At 55.6% G+C, this 16,566-nt stretch overlaps 5 protein-coding genes across 5 annotated transcripts in view; 1 reads left to right on the top strand and 4 right to left on the bottom strand.

Moving 5' to 3' along the window:
• CHGG_00781 (uncharacterized protein) overlaps nt 1-694 on the bottom strand; it is a gene marked incomplete at both ends in the record, with an annotated part of 2,199 nt that extends 1,505 nt beyond the window's left edge. Inside the window, 2 exons of the mRNA XM_001220001.1 lie at nt 61-181; nt 474-694. Of these exons, the coding sequence (XP_001220002.1) occupies nt 61-181; nt 474-694 (342 nt within the window). The remainder of the gene's footprint in view (nt 1-60; nt 182-473) is intronic.
• Nucleotides 695-3,752: 3,058 nt separating this feature from the next.
• On the bottom strand, nt 3,753-6,123 carry CHGG_00780 (uncharacterized protein; the record flags this gene model as incomplete). Its single annotated transcript, XM_001220000.1, has 3 exons — nt 3,753-4,692; nt 4,824-4,971; nt 5,094-6,123. 3 exons carry the CDS (start codon nt 6,121-6,123, stop codon nt 3,753-3,755), a joined length of 2,118 nt encoding a protein of 705 aa, XP_001220001.1.
• A 3,021-nt stretch (nt 6,124-9,144) lies between these two features.
• Nucleotides 9,145-10,994, bottom strand: CHGG_00779 (uncharacterized protein; the record flags this gene model as incomplete). Its single annotated transcript, XM_001219999.1, has 2 exons — nt 9,145-10,482; nt 10,563-10,994. 2 exons carry the CDS (start codon nt 10,992-10,994, stop codon nt 9,145-9,147), a joined length of 1,770 nt encoding a protein of 589 aa, XP_001220000.1.
• Nucleotides 10,995-11,909: 915 nt separating this feature from the next.
• Nucleotides 11,910-15,314, top strand: CHGG_00778 (uncharacterized protein; the record flags this gene model as incomplete). The annotated part of the gene is made up of 1 exon (XM_001219998.1): nt 11,910-15,314. The coding sequence occupies one exon, from the start codon at nt 11,910-11,912 to the stop codon at nt 15,312-15,314; it is 3,405 nt and encodes a 1,134-aa protein (XP_001219999.1).
• A 329-nt stretch (nt 15,315-15,643) lies between these two features.
• Nucleotides 15,644-16,566, bottom strand: part of CHGG_00777 (uncharacterized protein) — a gene marked incomplete at both ends in the record, with an annotated part of 1,588 nt that continues 665 nt past the window's right edge. Inside the window, 2 exons of the mRNA XM_001219997.1 lie at nt 15,644-15,652; nt 15,922-16,487. Of these exons, the coding sequence (XP_001219998.1) occupies nt 15,644-15,652; nt 15,922-16,487 (575 nt within the window). The remainder of the gene's footprint in view (nt 15,653-15,921; nt 16,488-16,566) is intronic.

The following is a 16,566-nucleotide window of genomic DNA, read 5'->3' as shown; positions in this document are numbered from 1 at the left end:
TCTAGCGGTAAGATCAGCGGACATGGCTCTCAACCAAGAGGCAAAATCTCCTCAACCTACGTCTGCCTGGTCCTTTAACCTTTGATACCGGTACTCGATGACCTGTTGCTGCTGCTGCTGTTGTTGCTGCTGCTGCTGTTGTTGTTGTTGCGGTTGTTGTGGCTGTTGCTGCTCCGGCCCACTGGACGGAGGATAGTAGTGGTTGGATCCCGCTTGGAGCTCCAGACTTTGGGAGCGTCGGGGGAACCATGCTTCTCTGCTGGCGGTTGAAGAAGGCCGCCTGCTGTTCCTCCATATGTCGCTGCTGGTGCCGCATTTTTTGCTGTTGAAGGAATTGTATCTGCGCCTCGATCGTGTCAACGATGGCCTCGTTCGGGCTGGGGGGCGGCATCATGGTGGCGGGTACGCTCTGGTAGGAAGCCGCGCTTGTGATGGGTGGCATGTGGTGCTGCATGGCTGGGACAGCGGGCGACAGGAGAATTGGTGCGTCGGTGCCGCTCATGGGCATGTCAAGCTGCTCCCGGGGGTGCGATTGCAGCAACTGAGGGCCGCCCGAGGCCTGAAAGTCCTGGAAGTTGTAGTTCATGCCATCGCCCAGATTGCCCATGCCATTCATATCCAGATATTGTTGGAAATCATCCTCGGGCGCCTGGTGGACCGAATGATCGGCGACGGCCCAACTTGACGAGTCCATGATGGCCCTAGGGTCTATCTAGGGTTCGAAAAGTCGAATTCCTAGGGTATGCCACGCGGTTTTGGAAAGGACCAAGTTCAGGAAGGTCTGAACCCGTCAATTTTCTCTATCGCACGAGACAGATTGCGCGATCGGTCGTCCACGTAATTCGGCGGAAGTGCGTTCCTGCGGAGAGCCGGTCTCTTTCGTTCGTTCGGAACACGGGCCGGATGTCTCATCTGCGACCCGCTGCTGATTCGACGAATCGGCCGGGAAAAGCCGGTCTACCGAGTGCCGAGTGGGCGGGAATCGCTTGCAAAGAGCCGGAGGAAGGTGAGAGAACCGTCGAGGACGCCGTGAGGATACAAAGATAGCGAGAGAGCCTTGATGTGACTACACCTGCTGGTGTTTGGGCGGCCTTTCTCAGAGTCGAGACCCTGAGACGGGGGGAGTGGGCGGGTGGTGGGGGGACGACAGGTTGAAATGGAAAGAAGGCCCGTCTATGGCCAGCGCTCGGTTGTGCCCCACGGCCATGTGTGCTAATTGCGCTCCCTTCATGCCCCGCTCCGCCGCCCCGCAAACCCTTCCAGCTCCCAACAGCGGGAGGCTTCAGGTGGACTGGCTAGGCTTTCCAGGCCTCGGGGTTTTGACTCCAGTCTGTTCCAAGGTTACATCAACTGCCAAAACCAATGTGAGGCTCCGAACACCGGGAGAAAAGTTTGTCACTTCCATGGCCTAGGGGGTATCCTCTGCACGCGTAACGGACGAAAGTTCGGTGCACTACCCGGGGATGCCCAGGTGTGGAAGTGGAAGCGGGTGCATGGAGATGGATGGCCGGGAACATGCCCAAAGAGACAGCGATCCCGTCCTGAAATCCTACTACCTAAGGTGGCTTCCATGGAAGTCGGGGGCACCGAGTCATCAGGATATCTGGTGACACACTCGAGACACATGGTCATTTCACACCCAAGACGGAGGCTGATTCCAGGCAGTACCCGAGTTCCAATGACGTTCATGATCTTCCATGTTCAAATCTGCGCGACCTGAATTGTGGACGGGATGCGTGGGGAGTGGCACCCGGAAGGGTCTTGGCGGCTCGCACCAGAAATGTCCTGCAGGCGTCCCGAGCACAGGCCAAGGGGCCGTCCCGAAGAACCGGGATTTTTTCCATCTCTTCTCCGTTTCCTTGGCCCGCAAGTGTCTACTCGTGTATCAAAACATCAAACTTCGTGGGTGTCAAATCAAAAACCAAGAGCAATCCGACAAAAATGCTAGTTTCGTCACGGCTGTCCTGCATACAGGCCTGCGATGGAGTCGTACACTGCTGGGGGGGAGGGCGCTGTGCCGCAGCCGTTGGAGATGCAAGAGATGCAACGGATGCGAGATGGGCGGGCCTGTCTGCAGCTGCTCGGCTGCGCATGTGACCCACTTGCCTCTGGTGGCTTCATTGACAGATCAAAACCCCACGGAAGGTGGGGGGCAGTTTTAGGCGCAAGTGAGAGTTTTCCTCCAGCCTATACGGTGCCTGCCTTGCTTGACGGCACCTTCAAAGCTCGAACCACTCACGGTTGACCGAAGACAGAGAGAGCTAACCAAAAATATCCATTACGCCGATCTGGCAGCTGACTGGTGAGATCGACTCGAGACCGACAAGACTATTCAGGGTGGAACACCCCGTAATTATCACGAGACATATCCCGCTCTCTGGCACCGAGAACTAGAATGGATTTGTGTGCATAACGCTCGTTTTGGGAAGCTTAACTATGTGGCGAGGCGGCCGTCTCACTTTGTTGACCGACGGGGCGCCCTGAGGCGCCTTCTCAGCGAGAAGACGGACCTGACCCCCAGTGACTACGAGGCGCAACCATGACGGCGGGATGGGGGGGTGGCTTGTGATCCTTCCAGCCCTCGGTCGACGATTTTTTGCGGATGGCGTTGCATGATAACCGCGTGGCAAACTTGGGGGAAAGCAGCTGGAAGTCTTGCACATCTTCCATCCCGGCTTCTGCCGGACCTCGCCCGAGTTGCCTTGGTTGTCGCGTTTGACCGGCAATGCGACACGGCTGAAACCCGCCTAAACTATTTGCTGTACGATGTTACCCGGTTCCGCAATAGAGCAAGGGAGACGCTGGTTCGTTGAGTCTGCAAGCTAATTATTCGTATTGACTTCCCCTATTGGCAGGACCGGTAGCTTCGTCCTCTCACGCAACACTTCCTCACCTCAGGCCAAAACAGGAGATTCGTTAATAGCCAATAAACTAGGTATTTACTGCTTATTCACAACAAATATGTAGTAAACAGTTGAGTTCCTAGATACAATTGCACGGTTGGGAATTTCCAACCACACCACAAATCGTCCACAGTACAGGCCCCGGGCCTAGCTAGGTTGTTCATAGCGTGCGCTCGGCAGCAGTTGCTTCTTCTCCCCTTCTCTCAAGGTCCCTCTCACCACAGCGAGATAATTATCCAGTGCCGATCAATAGAAAACAGACAAAAAAAGAAAACAGATATGTACGGTAGTGCACAATATATTGCCGAGGAAGCCAACAGCAAGCATATGCGCTGGTACCAGATTTGTCGAAACAAAAAAGAAAATCTGGTGAGACAAGGGTGAAAAAAAAGGGAGGTTTTTATGACCGACCCCGGGCCGCTAGTTGGAAATGCTAGTAATGGATAGCAAACAGAAAGGTGCGCCACAATGTACAGGATATAGTACCAGATAGCAAGAGAGAAACGAAAATATGGTATATGAACCGGCCCTGAAATGGCAAGAGAAAAATCAAATAAAACAGATCGGGAGGTTCCCGGGGTTTGTTGAGTGTGCCTCGAGGGACGCCGACGATGGTGGTTGTAGTTGTAGTGAGCGGGAGTCTAACGTTGATGAACGCCGGGTTCGGATATGCAAGGAGATAGCACGCTGAAAGACGGTACTTCAGAGGAACGTGGCCTTCATGGGGCATAACGCGATCAAGGAGGCCGTGGCAGTCGCGCACCGCAGGGGTATTATCGCAGAAGGCGACATCCCCGAGAGGGTAGGGAGGGGAAGAGTCGAAGGCAAACATGGCGGATCGGTGGTGTTTTAGTTGCCACCTAGGTTAAGCCAGCTCATGTCGTCGCGCACGGGGGGTTGGTTCCGGCGCGGCGGGCCCTGCGACGGGGGCTTTAGACCCTGGGAAGCAGGCGCGAGGGGCGTCGAGTAGACGCCGGTAGACGAGTCGTTCAGCGACCGGTCCGCTCCCCAAGGCTTGCCGGCGGCCGCCGCGTCCCAGGCGTCTTGCACAGACTCGGGGATGCCGCTCGAGTACGCCGAGGCCGACATGTCGCTCACCGCGCTGACCGGACGCTGTGTCTCGATTCGGCCGCTCATGCCCTGGTTCAGCTTATCGTTGTACACGGCGATGGTCGGGCTGTGAGCATTGACACGGCTGAAGGACATCCGAGGTTCCGCAGAGGCGGGGAATAGAGGCGGCACCGTCGCGCTGTCTTGGGTCATGCGGTGCGGGTTGCTGTAGTTTGAACTACGGTCGGAGGCAAGGGTGGTCCGCCGTGAGTTGTGAGCGGCGACATTGTTAGGATTAATGTTGTTGCTGTTGCTATTGTTGTTGCCGTTGCCGAACCCCAAAAGGTTCAGCGCCGAGCCACCAGACCAGTACCTGTTCCACCCGGAGCTGCGCCTCGTGTCCCCTTGCTTATCAGCCCCTGCCGTCAAGGTTCGTGGCTTCGCATCAACCGTGCGGGTTGCGAACGCGACACCCTTCTCGTCCCGGGTCTGCTGGGATGGCGGTGGCGGCCGAGCAGCTGCGGGGGGCGGAGTAGGCTGTGCCATCGGCTTGCTAATGGTGCTCTTGAAGGCTTTGAAGGTGCTGTCGGATGAATCACGCCTGCTCTCATTGCTCGACTTCCGACCGAGCCCAGTCGCAGCCGACTTCTCGCCCGCGCGAGCCCATGAGGATCGCCATCGATGAGAAGGAGCTCTGGGAGCCTTGTTGCTGGTGGCCGCGGAAGACGCCCGGCGGACCCTGGCCAAAAGCAAGGCTCTCTTTGGCGAACCCGATACTGTCCTTCTCGCTCGGTACCCGCCCGCTTGCCCGAGCTCACGTGGCCGGACTCTACATGACCCTGCCTCTTCCGCCGCCTGATGCAGACATACGCGAGGACCAGGAGAATCGCGGCACCAAAGATACTCCCTAGGACTGCACCAAGGATGGTGTTTAATTGTGGATCGGAGCCATCCGTAACTGCCGCTGCCGCGGCTTCTGTCGGTGTTTGGGTGGCGACCGTTGGGTTCGTCGCGCTAACTGTGAGGGAGGTAGTGGAGGGTAAGGATGTTGATGTCGAACTTAGCCTTGTTGATGTGGCTGTCCCATGAGGACGTTGAGGAAGAGAGCGTGGAGGAAGATTCAGTCGAAAGAAGACGAACCTGGGGAGAGCTTGGACTCAGCATCCCTCCCAACTGTTGTCTCTGGCATCGAACATGCATAGAACATCGTCGGCGGACGGTTCCCGCCAGCAATGACGACCAATGCCGTCGGAGCCCTGAGCAGAGAGCAAAAGTTGCTCCGAGTGACTTTAGGGGCCGAAGTCGAGTTGTATGCCGGCCAGTTGTTTATCGTCAAGGGCTCACCGGCCCTCTTCTCCTTACCGCTCAGCCCATGCTCACTCCTTCTCGACGCCCGCCTGCGAACCGGCGCAGCTTTCTGAACCGGTACACCGGGGCCCTTGAATAGAACCGTTCGTTTGACCATGTTTGGTGACTCGGACATGTCGAAAGTGAGAAGGTTCTTGGACCCATCATCGCCCGTCATCAACACCGCCTGGATGGCGGATGTATCCTTCGGTAGTGGCGCGGCAAGGGATGCTCCCGAGTCGACCCATTTCTTATCAGCCGCATTGAATAGCATAACCTGTGCGTTCCACGTACTCCCGCCGATCAAGGCCGCCTCGCTGGGAGACCAGGACAGCAGAATTGGGTTGACTGACGGTGGCCCGCTCGTGTCATATGAACGGACTTCGTGTGGCGCCGAGGCGCCAATCGTAAATGTCGATGTTGAGGGCCCGTTGGACCCGTCCTGGTTGCCGGCGTAGACGAGGATCGAGTCGGTGCTGTTCAGGTAAACGGCACTGTGTCCTACCCGCTGGTGTGTCACCTTATCCAGCAGCTTTACCGACTCCCATTGCCCCGTCTCGTACGTAAATTTCTGCAGCCCCTGGTACTCATCCGTCCCGCCAACACCCCCGACAACGAAGAAAGCCGACGTCGACGCTGTCCCTGTTGTTGAACCGACGCAAGCAGCCCCCTTCACCTTCTCACCCTGGGGCAGCACCTTCCATTTCGCCCCCGGTACAAGCCGCAATGACTGGAAGGCATCGGCCGAGTATGTGTAAAGTGTGTTGTTGAATATGACCGAACACGCGTTATTCAACGGCGTTTTTGGTTTAGGGAGCGGCATCGTGGCGGAATTTCGGCCTGTGCCGGCGACACAACCGACCTAGGCAATCGGTGCCTCCAATGGAGAGGGGGGGAACCTCAATGATGGTCCTCGTCAGCAAGACATGTCGGGGTTGCGTGTCCGGGGCAGAGTGTCGTGCGTTCGTATTGCGCCGTCAACGGCCGGCAAGTAGCAAGAACTTCGAATGCCAAAGAAGCGGACCAATATTCCCAGGAGACCCAGAGGAAGAATATCTCGCGTCAATCGAATGAGCAGGAAAAAAACGGCCAAACGTCGATCTGGAAGTTCGAGGACCGGCCTGTTGGAGGGAGAAGATGATCGACGGAACAAAACTCTGGGTTGTTTCCGAGGAACAAACGGCGAGGAAACGAAGGTTTTCCTGAGGAGCCCCCGTGTCGCAGGATGGAGAGGGGGTTACGTGGAATTGGGGCCTTTGCCGCGAAAGGGTCGATGGAACGCACACGATGCTACTGCGAGCCCCTGGCGCTGATGGTCCACGCTCGTGTCGAGCCCGGGGGTAAAGCAAACGGCTTTCCTGCGGTTGCGAAGGAGAGAAGCAGACAAGACAACGTTCAAGAAGGCCTGTGGCAAACTGCAAAACTGTGCCGGACGAGTTTCGGTTTGCCGACCGAGAAGTCAATTGCTAACTTTCATGAAGCTGAGCATTGCGACCTGAACAAGACACCACCACACCAAGGGAGACGAGAGGGACACGCATGGCAGCGAGCCACCGAGACATCGGACGGGGTAGGCGGCAAGGGGAGGCACGGGAAATGAGCCAAAAACGGGGCCTCGGAACAGGGGGAGGGAACCGGGGGCCTGGTCGAATCAGGGGAGGAGACGGGTCAGACAGGGGGGTCCTCGGGCCCTCATTTGAAGCTCGTCATGCGAGGAACTCCCCAGCCCCAGCCAGCTGCGGTGCCAGATGGGGTGCCGCCGAGGGAGGGAGAACATGCCATTTGGCGAACTGGTTGATCTTGAGGGGTGAAAAGGGGCGCTGGTGGGAGAACGCGAATCCGAATCAACAACCAGCCTCGGCAGACTGGGCCATGGGCTCGCTGGGGCCCGTTTGTTTCCTTGCTTGTTGAAGAGATGAGATTCGGCTGCCCAACCGGAGAGGAGCCAGACATCGCAAGGGCAGAGAAAAAGAAAGAAAAATAAAAGAAAACGAAGAGAAAAATGAGAGCCCTGACTAGGTACCTAGTTAGTTGCTCGTTGGTCAACCCAGTGAGTTAGTGTACCGTAGTCGTCTGGATACCCATCTCTCATTGACAGATTCGGAGGCCCAAAATCAACTTCCATCCCCGAAATCAGCTCTCATCCAGCGGTGGAACTCGACGATAATCTGAACTCAGATGAAAAAGTCAGCTGGTGGTGATACAACACTGCCACTCCCAACGGTGTGTCGCTCCGAACCCCCAAGCAGTGGATTCGCCCTTGTCGAATGAGGGCCCTGTCCTTTCCTTTTCCTGAAACGCTCGAACCCCAGACAGGAAACCGAGCCTAACCAAGAACGGAGAAAGCGTCTGCACCTCCACCCGAATGGCGGGGCAAGGATGCTCTCCACTTCCCGCCCATGTCTCTGCACCACGAGGAATTGGCGAGCTCGAAAGTTCGCATGCGAACATGCAATTTTACCCGAAGTGGGCCCCCAAAGGAGCGATGATGTCAGTCTTCAAAAACCACACACCCAAAGTCCCGCGCGGCTCTGCGGACGCTGTCATGCTCACTGCTGCCGGTGATTGGCCATAATAGGATTTCAACATCACAGTCACATGGCTTGGGAACCACGAATCAATAAAAGGGTGCGGGCGCGTAGTGAATGCGACGAATTTTCACCCAACCGCACGCTCTTTCGCTAATTCACTTCGCTCGTGACCAGATGAGAACTCGACCTGCCATGTCCGATCGACGGAGTGTGTCTGTTTGAAATACAAACCTGGTGGATGATATGTTATGCAAACCGCCACTATTTACTGGGATCCTTCCCCTTTCATCTCGTGACAAACTCGAGGTGCCTGTTGGAGGCGGCCAGGGGTTAAAATGGGCGGAAGGTCATGGCGAAGAGGAGGTTCATCGAAGACTCTGGATTTCCCCTGCCCGAGTTACCTTCACAGCTGGAAGTGTGATTGAATGGAGTTGTAACCAATCTGTATAACCACCTAACTGCCTAACGACAACAAGGTTGTCATACCGATTTGTGACACCAATGTTGCTTGTTACCAACCGCAGCATCGTACCACTTCTACCCGTCAGCCTCAAGCCCCCTCGCAAACTACTTCAAGATACCCATTCACACTTCAGTTCCCAAAACGGGTGATCTGAGACGCTGTAAAGTATTGAATCTGGGTATCACGTTGAATGGGATGTGTCACAGTCCGTCTAAGTATAATCCGTTCCAATGCCCCCAAACGCCAGAAAAAGAAATACAAAAGCGGACATTTTCCAACCCGCCCGCCCCAAACCAAACCATAACCAAAAAAAGCAGAACGGTTCGTTCCATTTAGAACCTCAACGCCTTAAAGCCCAACTTCAAGTCTTCCGGCCGCAGCCAAAAGTTAAAAGGAAAAAGAGAAGACGTAAAGAAAAGCCTTTTCAATGCCGAGGAATAAGCCAGAGAGACAATACGCAACGCTTTCCATCCTTATCACAGCCGCTGTCAAGGAACAAGGTTAAAACCAATCGCTTCCGATTCTTATGATCCGTTGTTCCCATCTCGATTTCGCTAATACATCGTGAACGCGCTTCTATCCTAGAGCACCGAGTTAGTCACCAGCAACCAATATAGACAGAAAAAAGACACTTACCTTCATATCCCCACATCCATATCCATCCCGCTCCGCAAACTATGCAGTGGGTACAAAAGCCTCCGGCGGCAATTCGCCTCTCTTCTCATGAAACGACTTCAACGCGAGGTCGAAGTTCCAGTCCGCTAATCCCGCCAAGCATAGCCCGAGAGTACTCGGGAGTCATGCCCGGTTTGTCGGCACAGTTCTTCTACCAATCTGAGCACGCATGGCATCATCCAGCACGGGAAGGTGGCGCTGCAACGGCCGTTGTCGGGGCAGGCGTCACGGTCGGAGCCTGAACGGCGGCGGTCGGTGTTTGCTGTTGCGGTACCCAGGTTTGCAGTGCGAGCTCGTCGCTAATGACCCGGTAGGGGTGCGGAGCACCAGACTTGCTCGGTCCGAGGATAAAAGAACGAGAAAACTGGCGGGTGCCAAGAAGCTGTCGGGTCGGGTCAATTTCTTCAAATCGACCGTGGACGGTGATCGCTAAGCCCATAGCTAAGCCTTGTCCAGACGGCTCAGCCAAGCCCGGAAAAGTATGGCAATCAACCTGCCACGCATCGACCAAATCCAGGCTGGGATGCCTTGTCGCAGGGAGCTGGGCCCAGAGTTCGGCGATCAGGTTGCTTCCCGTAAAGAGCCGCTGCTGGGTAGACGAGCCTCGGACGCCAATTGTTTCTAGATTCCTGGAGAAGTTGTCGTAGGTGTCTGGGACAGGCTCTGCGCCGGTCCTGAGGGAAAAGGCAGAGTCGTCATCGTAGAACTGCCTGGCCAGAGAAACGCGGTCCTGGTCATACGTGGTGAAGAAACCACGGATGAATGTGCTCGCTACGTTGTTACCCCCATCTCGCAGGTTGGATGGGAGACGGGGAAGCGGAGTAGGAAACCACGACTTGAAGGCCTCTGCAGCCTCTTCGGGAGTCCTGACCCGGCGCCCATCCAAGACCTGTAGGCTTGGGAACCATTCTACCATTTGGGTCGAGTAGTTTGGTAGACTAGCAAGGGGATTGCCAAGGGCATGCATCTCCTCCAAACGGCGAAATTCGTGACGCCACTTGGCGAGTTTTGACATATCCTCGAGCTTGTTGCCACTAAGATCGAGGCGGCGCAGATGAGGTAGGGTCTGGGCTAGGGTGAAAACCTCATAGACGTCGTGGATGTCGTTGTTGGCAATGGTAACCGCCTGGATGCCCGCTTCCTTCTCCACAGGATTGTCGTAACGCGTATTCGTAAGACTCATCAACACCTTGAAAGACTTCTCAGCTAACGCCTTAGATTGGAAAGCGCCCAGGCTGAAGAGGTTTTGATCGGCGCCCAGCGCTGATAGATCCAAGAGCTTCTGTTCTGCGTTGTAGCGAGAGCTCAGGACTGCCAGTAACTTTTCTCTTGTCTCGGACGGATTAGGCCCGGGTCCGTCGGTGGTTGATTGGGCGTTTTGCGGAGGAATCGGATCGTTGGTCTCTTCGATGGTTAACGAGGCGCCGGCATAGCTGAAACCGTTCAGACGCAACAAAAGGGGCGCGTCGGCTTGCTTGACCTTAAGCCACACACACTCGCCCCGAATCACTCCCTAGGTGGCAGCGTTAGGGTGCACGTTACCAAAAAAAAAAAAAAAAAAAAAAAAAAAAAAAAAAAAGGGAGGCAACGTACTCTACCGAGGACGACAGGACGCCCTTTAGAAGATTTCCGCTCGAGAAATTCGAGGAGCGAACGAAGGCCACCGTCCTGATTTCCGGACGCTTTACTGTCGTTGAGACCGTGAATCTTGAGAGTGACTTTGTTGCTGAACTGGGATTTATCACTGCGAGCGGTGCCATCTTCTGATGCGTGATTGCGTACGTTGCTGGCGAGCCGGGTTGACACCCGAGAGCCTCTCCCACCTCGGGAGCCTCGGTTTCCACGTGTGGAATGGGTGGAAGGGCCGGTTGGTTGGTTGGCCGCATTGACGCTATCCATAGAAACATCCCCATCCCGATCGGTTCGAGAGGGGCCCCGACGCTTTCCTATGCCGCCACCACCCCGTGAGCCCCGCTGGCTCGACCGATTGCCGCGGCTCGCTCGAGGGCCGGTAGGAGGAGCCATCGATTGTAATTGACCGAACTTGAACAGTTGTGAATGAGTGTGAGAAATTTAGGATTAGTGTTGGTGCGGTCGTAGTGGTGAGTGTGTAAATGTAGCAAGGGTTTGTTGGAAGAAGGAAGAAAGAGTGCGGGACGCGAGGTGCGAAAGAATGAAAGAGCAACTTCTCACAACAGGTACCTGGTGTGGAGCCACCCCACCATGTAACCTAAAGAGCTGCCCTGTCCCAGTCCCGAGCGTTGGGCTGTCTCCCAGCCTCGTTTCAGCCGTCTTGAGTCACCCTCAGCAAACCGTACAGACTGAGAAATGGGAAATGAACAGAAATTCATTAGGGTGCTATGCCCGAAAATGCAACGAAAACTTTGAATCATTTTTATTTTTATTTTTGAAGTCGCCATCGGACCAGAACTCTTCTAAACCCGACGATTGCAAAAATAAACCAGAGAGCCTTTGCATGTGCTTCATCAAAGAGAACTAAGATTCCCCCCACTTAGGTACTCTTTCATTGTTGAGGCACCGAATGTACTGGACTAGCTAAGTAGATGGCTTAAAATTACCAGGATACAATGAAACTCAGCTCGCCCGCAGGCAGCGACAAATCAGTGTACGAAGTAGTGGGTGCCCGTTGACTCGGGCAGCTCAAGCCAATCACGTGCATTGGCGTAATTGCGCGTCTCTTCCGTCGCGTCTTTTTACCTGGGGCTGAATTAACGGACTTGGACCTTCTGAAGAGGTGCATTTTCACGGCTTCTTAGGCGCCGAGCCACGCCACTCAAATTGCCATTTCAATCCCTTCACAACAAGGAAATACGACGAGGACTGGGCAGTTCAGGCCAGCCATTTTCTAATGACACGTGCCCTATATATTTTCTCTTTTTGGCCGTGACAGCCTAAAACGCAACCCTTGGGATCAGGGCGATGGACGACGATGAATTTGACGACGAGTTTGGCGACATCGCCGATGAGGACATGATATTGGCCCTCACTCAAGCTACCGACTCGGCTGCGGCCTCGTCGAATGAGCAGGCCAACCAACCACGCAGTTTTGGCAGTGGTCCCCGCCCCCCTCTTCCCAGGCCATCAACACAATTCTCCAACTCCGTCAAAGCCCCGCCTTTACAACCGCCCTCTCATCGGCAGCCCATAGCCCGAGCTCCAGGCTCATTCAGCAGGAATCCGGCTCCGGGAAATACCAGGCATGGGTCTCTGAATACCTCGCCTGCAAACGCCTTTGATACCTCACCCAAGAGACCCAACCCACCCAGACCGTCAGCCCAGACTCAAGCCCAAATCCAAGCCCAGAACTTGCGCCAGACTACCTTATGGGGAACAACAATCCAGGAAGATCGTGTGGCAGGATCGCAGGCGCCTAACAGTCGCCCATTCCGTGCCGATCTCCCGCCCGAAACCCCAACGCACCACGAGCTTCAGCATGACGAGTTGTCAACCTGGGTTTATCCCCTGAACCTCGGCGCCATTCGAGACTACCAATTCAGCATCGTGAAGAATGGTCTCTTTCACAACACGCTGGTGGCCCTCCCCACTGGCCTAGGCAAGACCTTTATTGCTGCTACCATCATGCTCAACTATTTCCGCTGGACCAAGCGCTCCAAAATCGTTTTCGTGGCACCCACGAAGCCCCTCGCATCTCAACAAGTCCAGGCCTGTCTCGGAATTGCCGGTATCCCTCGGTCACAGGCAACACTCCTCACGGGCGAGACCCCTCCAGTCCTGCGGCAGGGGGAGTGGGAGAGCAAACGGTTGTTCTTCATGACCCCACAGACCCTGATGAACGACTTGTCTAAAGGATATGCCGATCCCAAATCCATTGTTCTTCTTGTGGTCGACGAGGCTCACCGCGCAACTGGGGACTACGCCTACGTCAAGGTCGTCGAGTTCATTCGGCGCTTTTCCAAAAGCATCCGGATCCTTGCGCTGACTGCCACGCCCGGGTCAACGGTGGAGGGCGTGCAGGATATCATTGACAACCTTGGTATTTCCCACGTGGAAATCAGGACCGAGGAGTCGATCGACATTCGTCAATACGTACATTCACGAAACATTGACACGGTAACATTCGATCCCTCGGACGAGATGCACGAAGTGAGGGGCTTATTTTCCAAGGCTCTCAAGCCCCTGGTGGATAAGCTGAGCGCGCAAAACATATACTACGGCAGAGATCCCATGAACTTGACAACATTCGGGCTGCTCAAATCGAGGCAGGAATGGTTGGCCGGGCCTGGTGGACATGCAAACCAGGGTGTGAAATTCATGATGATGGCCGTCTTTAGCATCCTGCAGAGTCTGGCCCACTTGATCAAGCTGCTCAACTTTCACGGCATCAAGCCCTTCTACAACGGCCTGGCTGAGTTCCGGTCTAGCGAGGAGGGCAAACCAGGACAGGGCTCAAAACTCAAGCGGCAGCTCCTGGCCGACGAGAGCTTCCAGAGGATGATGGCCCTGATCGAACGTTGGATGAGAATGGAAGAGTTTAACGGGCACCCGAAGTTGACATACCTTTGTGAGACCCTCGTCAACCACTTTATCGACGCGGGCGAAAACTCCAACACAAGAGCCATTGTCTTTAGCGAGTACCGCGACAGTGCCGAAGAGATTGTTCGCCTTCTCAACAACCAGCCGCTTATCCGTGCCACCGTATTTGTGGGACAAGCGGATTCAAAGAGGAGCGAGGGCATGAAGCAAAAGCAGCAAATCGAGACCATCGAGAAGTTCAAGAACGGCGGTTTCAACGTCCTTGTGGCTACTTCGATTGGTGAGGAAGGTCTTGATATTGGCCAAGTCGACCTAATCGTTTGTTACGACGCTTCCGCCTCGCCGATCCGCATGTTGCAGCGGATGGGGCGCACAGGCAGGAAACGCGCAGGTAACATCGTGCTGCTGCTGATGAAAGGCAAGGAGGAGGAAAAGTTCCTGGAGGCGAAGGACAACTACCAGAAAATGCAGCAGCTCATCTGCAACGGCGACGGCTTCACCTTTCGTCACGACCTCTCCACAAGAATCGTGCCTCGAGATATCAGGCCCGAAGTTGACAAACGGCACGTCGACATTCCCATTGAGAACTCCCAAAATACTTCCCTTCCCGAGCCGAAAAAGACTGCGGCGGGTCTAAGGAAAAAGGTCGCCAAAAAGAAGTTCAATATGCCCGACGACGTAGAGACAGGCTTCGTGAATTTGAAAGCCTCGTTCTTCGGCCAGCCCGCCGAACGGGCTGCCAATATCCCCAAACCGCCCGCCGAAACCGACTTCTTAGTCGAAGTGCCTCCGCTAGAGAAGGTTCTGCTGAGCAAATCACAAACCGAACGCTTCGAGAGATTGTACAAAACACTCCCGAAGACACCGTTCGACAAAGTCCAAGAGCTCGGCTTCGATGACATCAACCTCGGAGCCCATCCAGCTTCTCAAAGAGTGCTGCGACGTACCGTCAGCCTCAAGCACGGCCAGTACACGAGAAAATGTGTGAAGTTGTTTAGGACTCTAGGGGAATCACAAGATCCCCTAGAAAGGTATACTCAGCCGTATGGCGAAATAGATACAATGTCGTGGAAACAGCTGCCAGTCCCGGCCATTCGCAGACGAGGCTCCGGGCAGCCCGCTAAACAAGGCCCAGGCTACAGCTCGGTATCAACAAACAGCGTGCAGGCAGCAAGTTGCCAGCGGCTCGAAAGACAGATAGCAAGCCTCACTAGAAAACGTATATCGGAATCGAATTACTTTAGCGAATGTGAGGAGGCGGAAGAAGACGAAGATGAAGCGGAAGAAACTGCAACCGAAGGGACGACACCACAAGGACGCGGTGGCCGTGGTCGGGGCGCAGCCAAAAGGGGCCGGGGAGGGTTCAAGCGGGCCCACGATCATATCGAAGACTTTGGGGACGATTGCACCCGAACGAGTGACATGGAAGAGACAGATGGCTCCGACAGCGGCGCCGACCTGGACGATTTCATCGTCGGAGACGACGTGTTTTCGTCCAGCAACTGGCAAGGGTCAAACGATCCTACGACGCCCAGCTCGTCGCGTCTCAGCCTGCGCCACCGGCGCACAGAACAGGTCACGGCCGAAGAGAAACCGTTCTACGAACCGCCCGAGTTCGGTTCGACCCAGGACTCGGACGACGAGATGCCCGACTTGGCCGAGCTCGTTGCTAAGAGCGCGAAGAAGCCGGCCGGGCCATCCAAGCCGAGAGTGGCCCCCCCGGCGGACGAGGATGGCGAGGATGATCTGCCCCAACTGTCCCCGCGCAGACCGCAAGCGAAGAGGAGGCGACAAGTGCTGTCTGACAGCGACGATGATGACACACCTTAGCAGTAGCGTTTGTTGCTGGCTCGGTCAACTTTGACGTAGGGCTACGGCGTTGTGGGTGCACGGATGGATAGATACTTGTGGTCAAGACGACGATACCCAACTATTGCTATTACGAGAGTCTGGTCTAGGTATGATGTTTTGATTGCTTTGTATACTACCACTAGTGGGAGTGAGTATTGGCCTAGATGATGTAACGTGCAGATGTGGTTTAGATACGTCAACAAAGTGATAGTTATCATGATTTGTACTAAAGGGCATTTATTCGTTTTCTGGGGTTAATTTCCTCTCGCCTCTGTTTCGGTGGAAGCCGACCGGAACAATTCCTATACTCAAGCCTCCTAGCAAGGAAATACACGATTTACTTACGTACTAGGCATCCCACAGACTTCCTCCTTCTTCTCCCCCCCTCCTCTCCGCGCCTCTCCGCCCTCCTCACCCTCATCCTCTCAATCCCCTTATCCAACACCGTCTCCACGGCATAATCCGTCTCCCAATCCAACCCAAACAACCTCCCCCCGCCCTCCCCCAAAAACTCCTCCACCACAAACCTCCACCACAACCTCCTCACAACCTCATCCTCGCCCAACCCCTCCACCCAAAAACTCACATCCTCCTCCTCCTCCACCCCCGTCCAGTCAACCACCTCATCCACCAGATCCGCCAGCGCGGGAGCCGACGCCCGGAACACCCGCCGCGCCTCCCCCCGGCTCAGCGGGTCGTGTAGACCGCCGCTACCCAGCAGGAAGAATGCGAGCAGCGAGCCGCCCGTAGGGGTCAGGGAGGGTGTGGCTGCGAGCTGGGCCCGGGCCCGGTCCGCGCTGTTGTAGTGCTCGACGACGGCGGCGAAGATGGTTTGGGCTTCGGGCGACGTGTAGTGGTATCGGCCGCCGGCGAGGTGCGCTAGGGAGTAGATGGGGTCGGGGTTGGGGCTGGGGCTGTTGTTGTCGGGGTTGTTGCTGTTGGGGTTGATGGGAGTTTGAGGTGGGCTTTGGGTTGGGGTTGAGATGGGTGATGGGAGTGGTGAAAGGGGTGGGAAGGGCGAGATGGGCACGGTTGAGACGCGCGGGCTCTGGATCTGAAGGGGTTTGCTGTGCTGGTTGCGGCTGCTGGTGCGGATGGGGATAGGAATAGGGCGGGAGCGGTGGTCGACTACGGTTGCGGCGGCTCGTCTTCCTTGGGTCGCGTACTCGAGAAGGGGGCTTGGCTTCTCCGGCTCGTACGGGTCTTGGGCAGGATCCTTGCCTCGGGGGGC

This window comes from Chaetomium globosum, genomic scaffold (assembly GCF_000143365.1).
Source record: "Chaetomium globosum CBS 148.51 scaffold_1 genomic scaffold, whole genome shotgun sequence".
Taxonomy (NCBI): Eukaryota; Fungi; Ascomycota; class Sordariomycetes; order Sordariales; family Chaetomiaceae; genus Chaetomium; species Chaetomium globosum.
The sequence above is the reverse complement of the archived record's forward strand: the minus strand, read 5'-3'. Positions and strand labels throughout refer to the sequence as shown.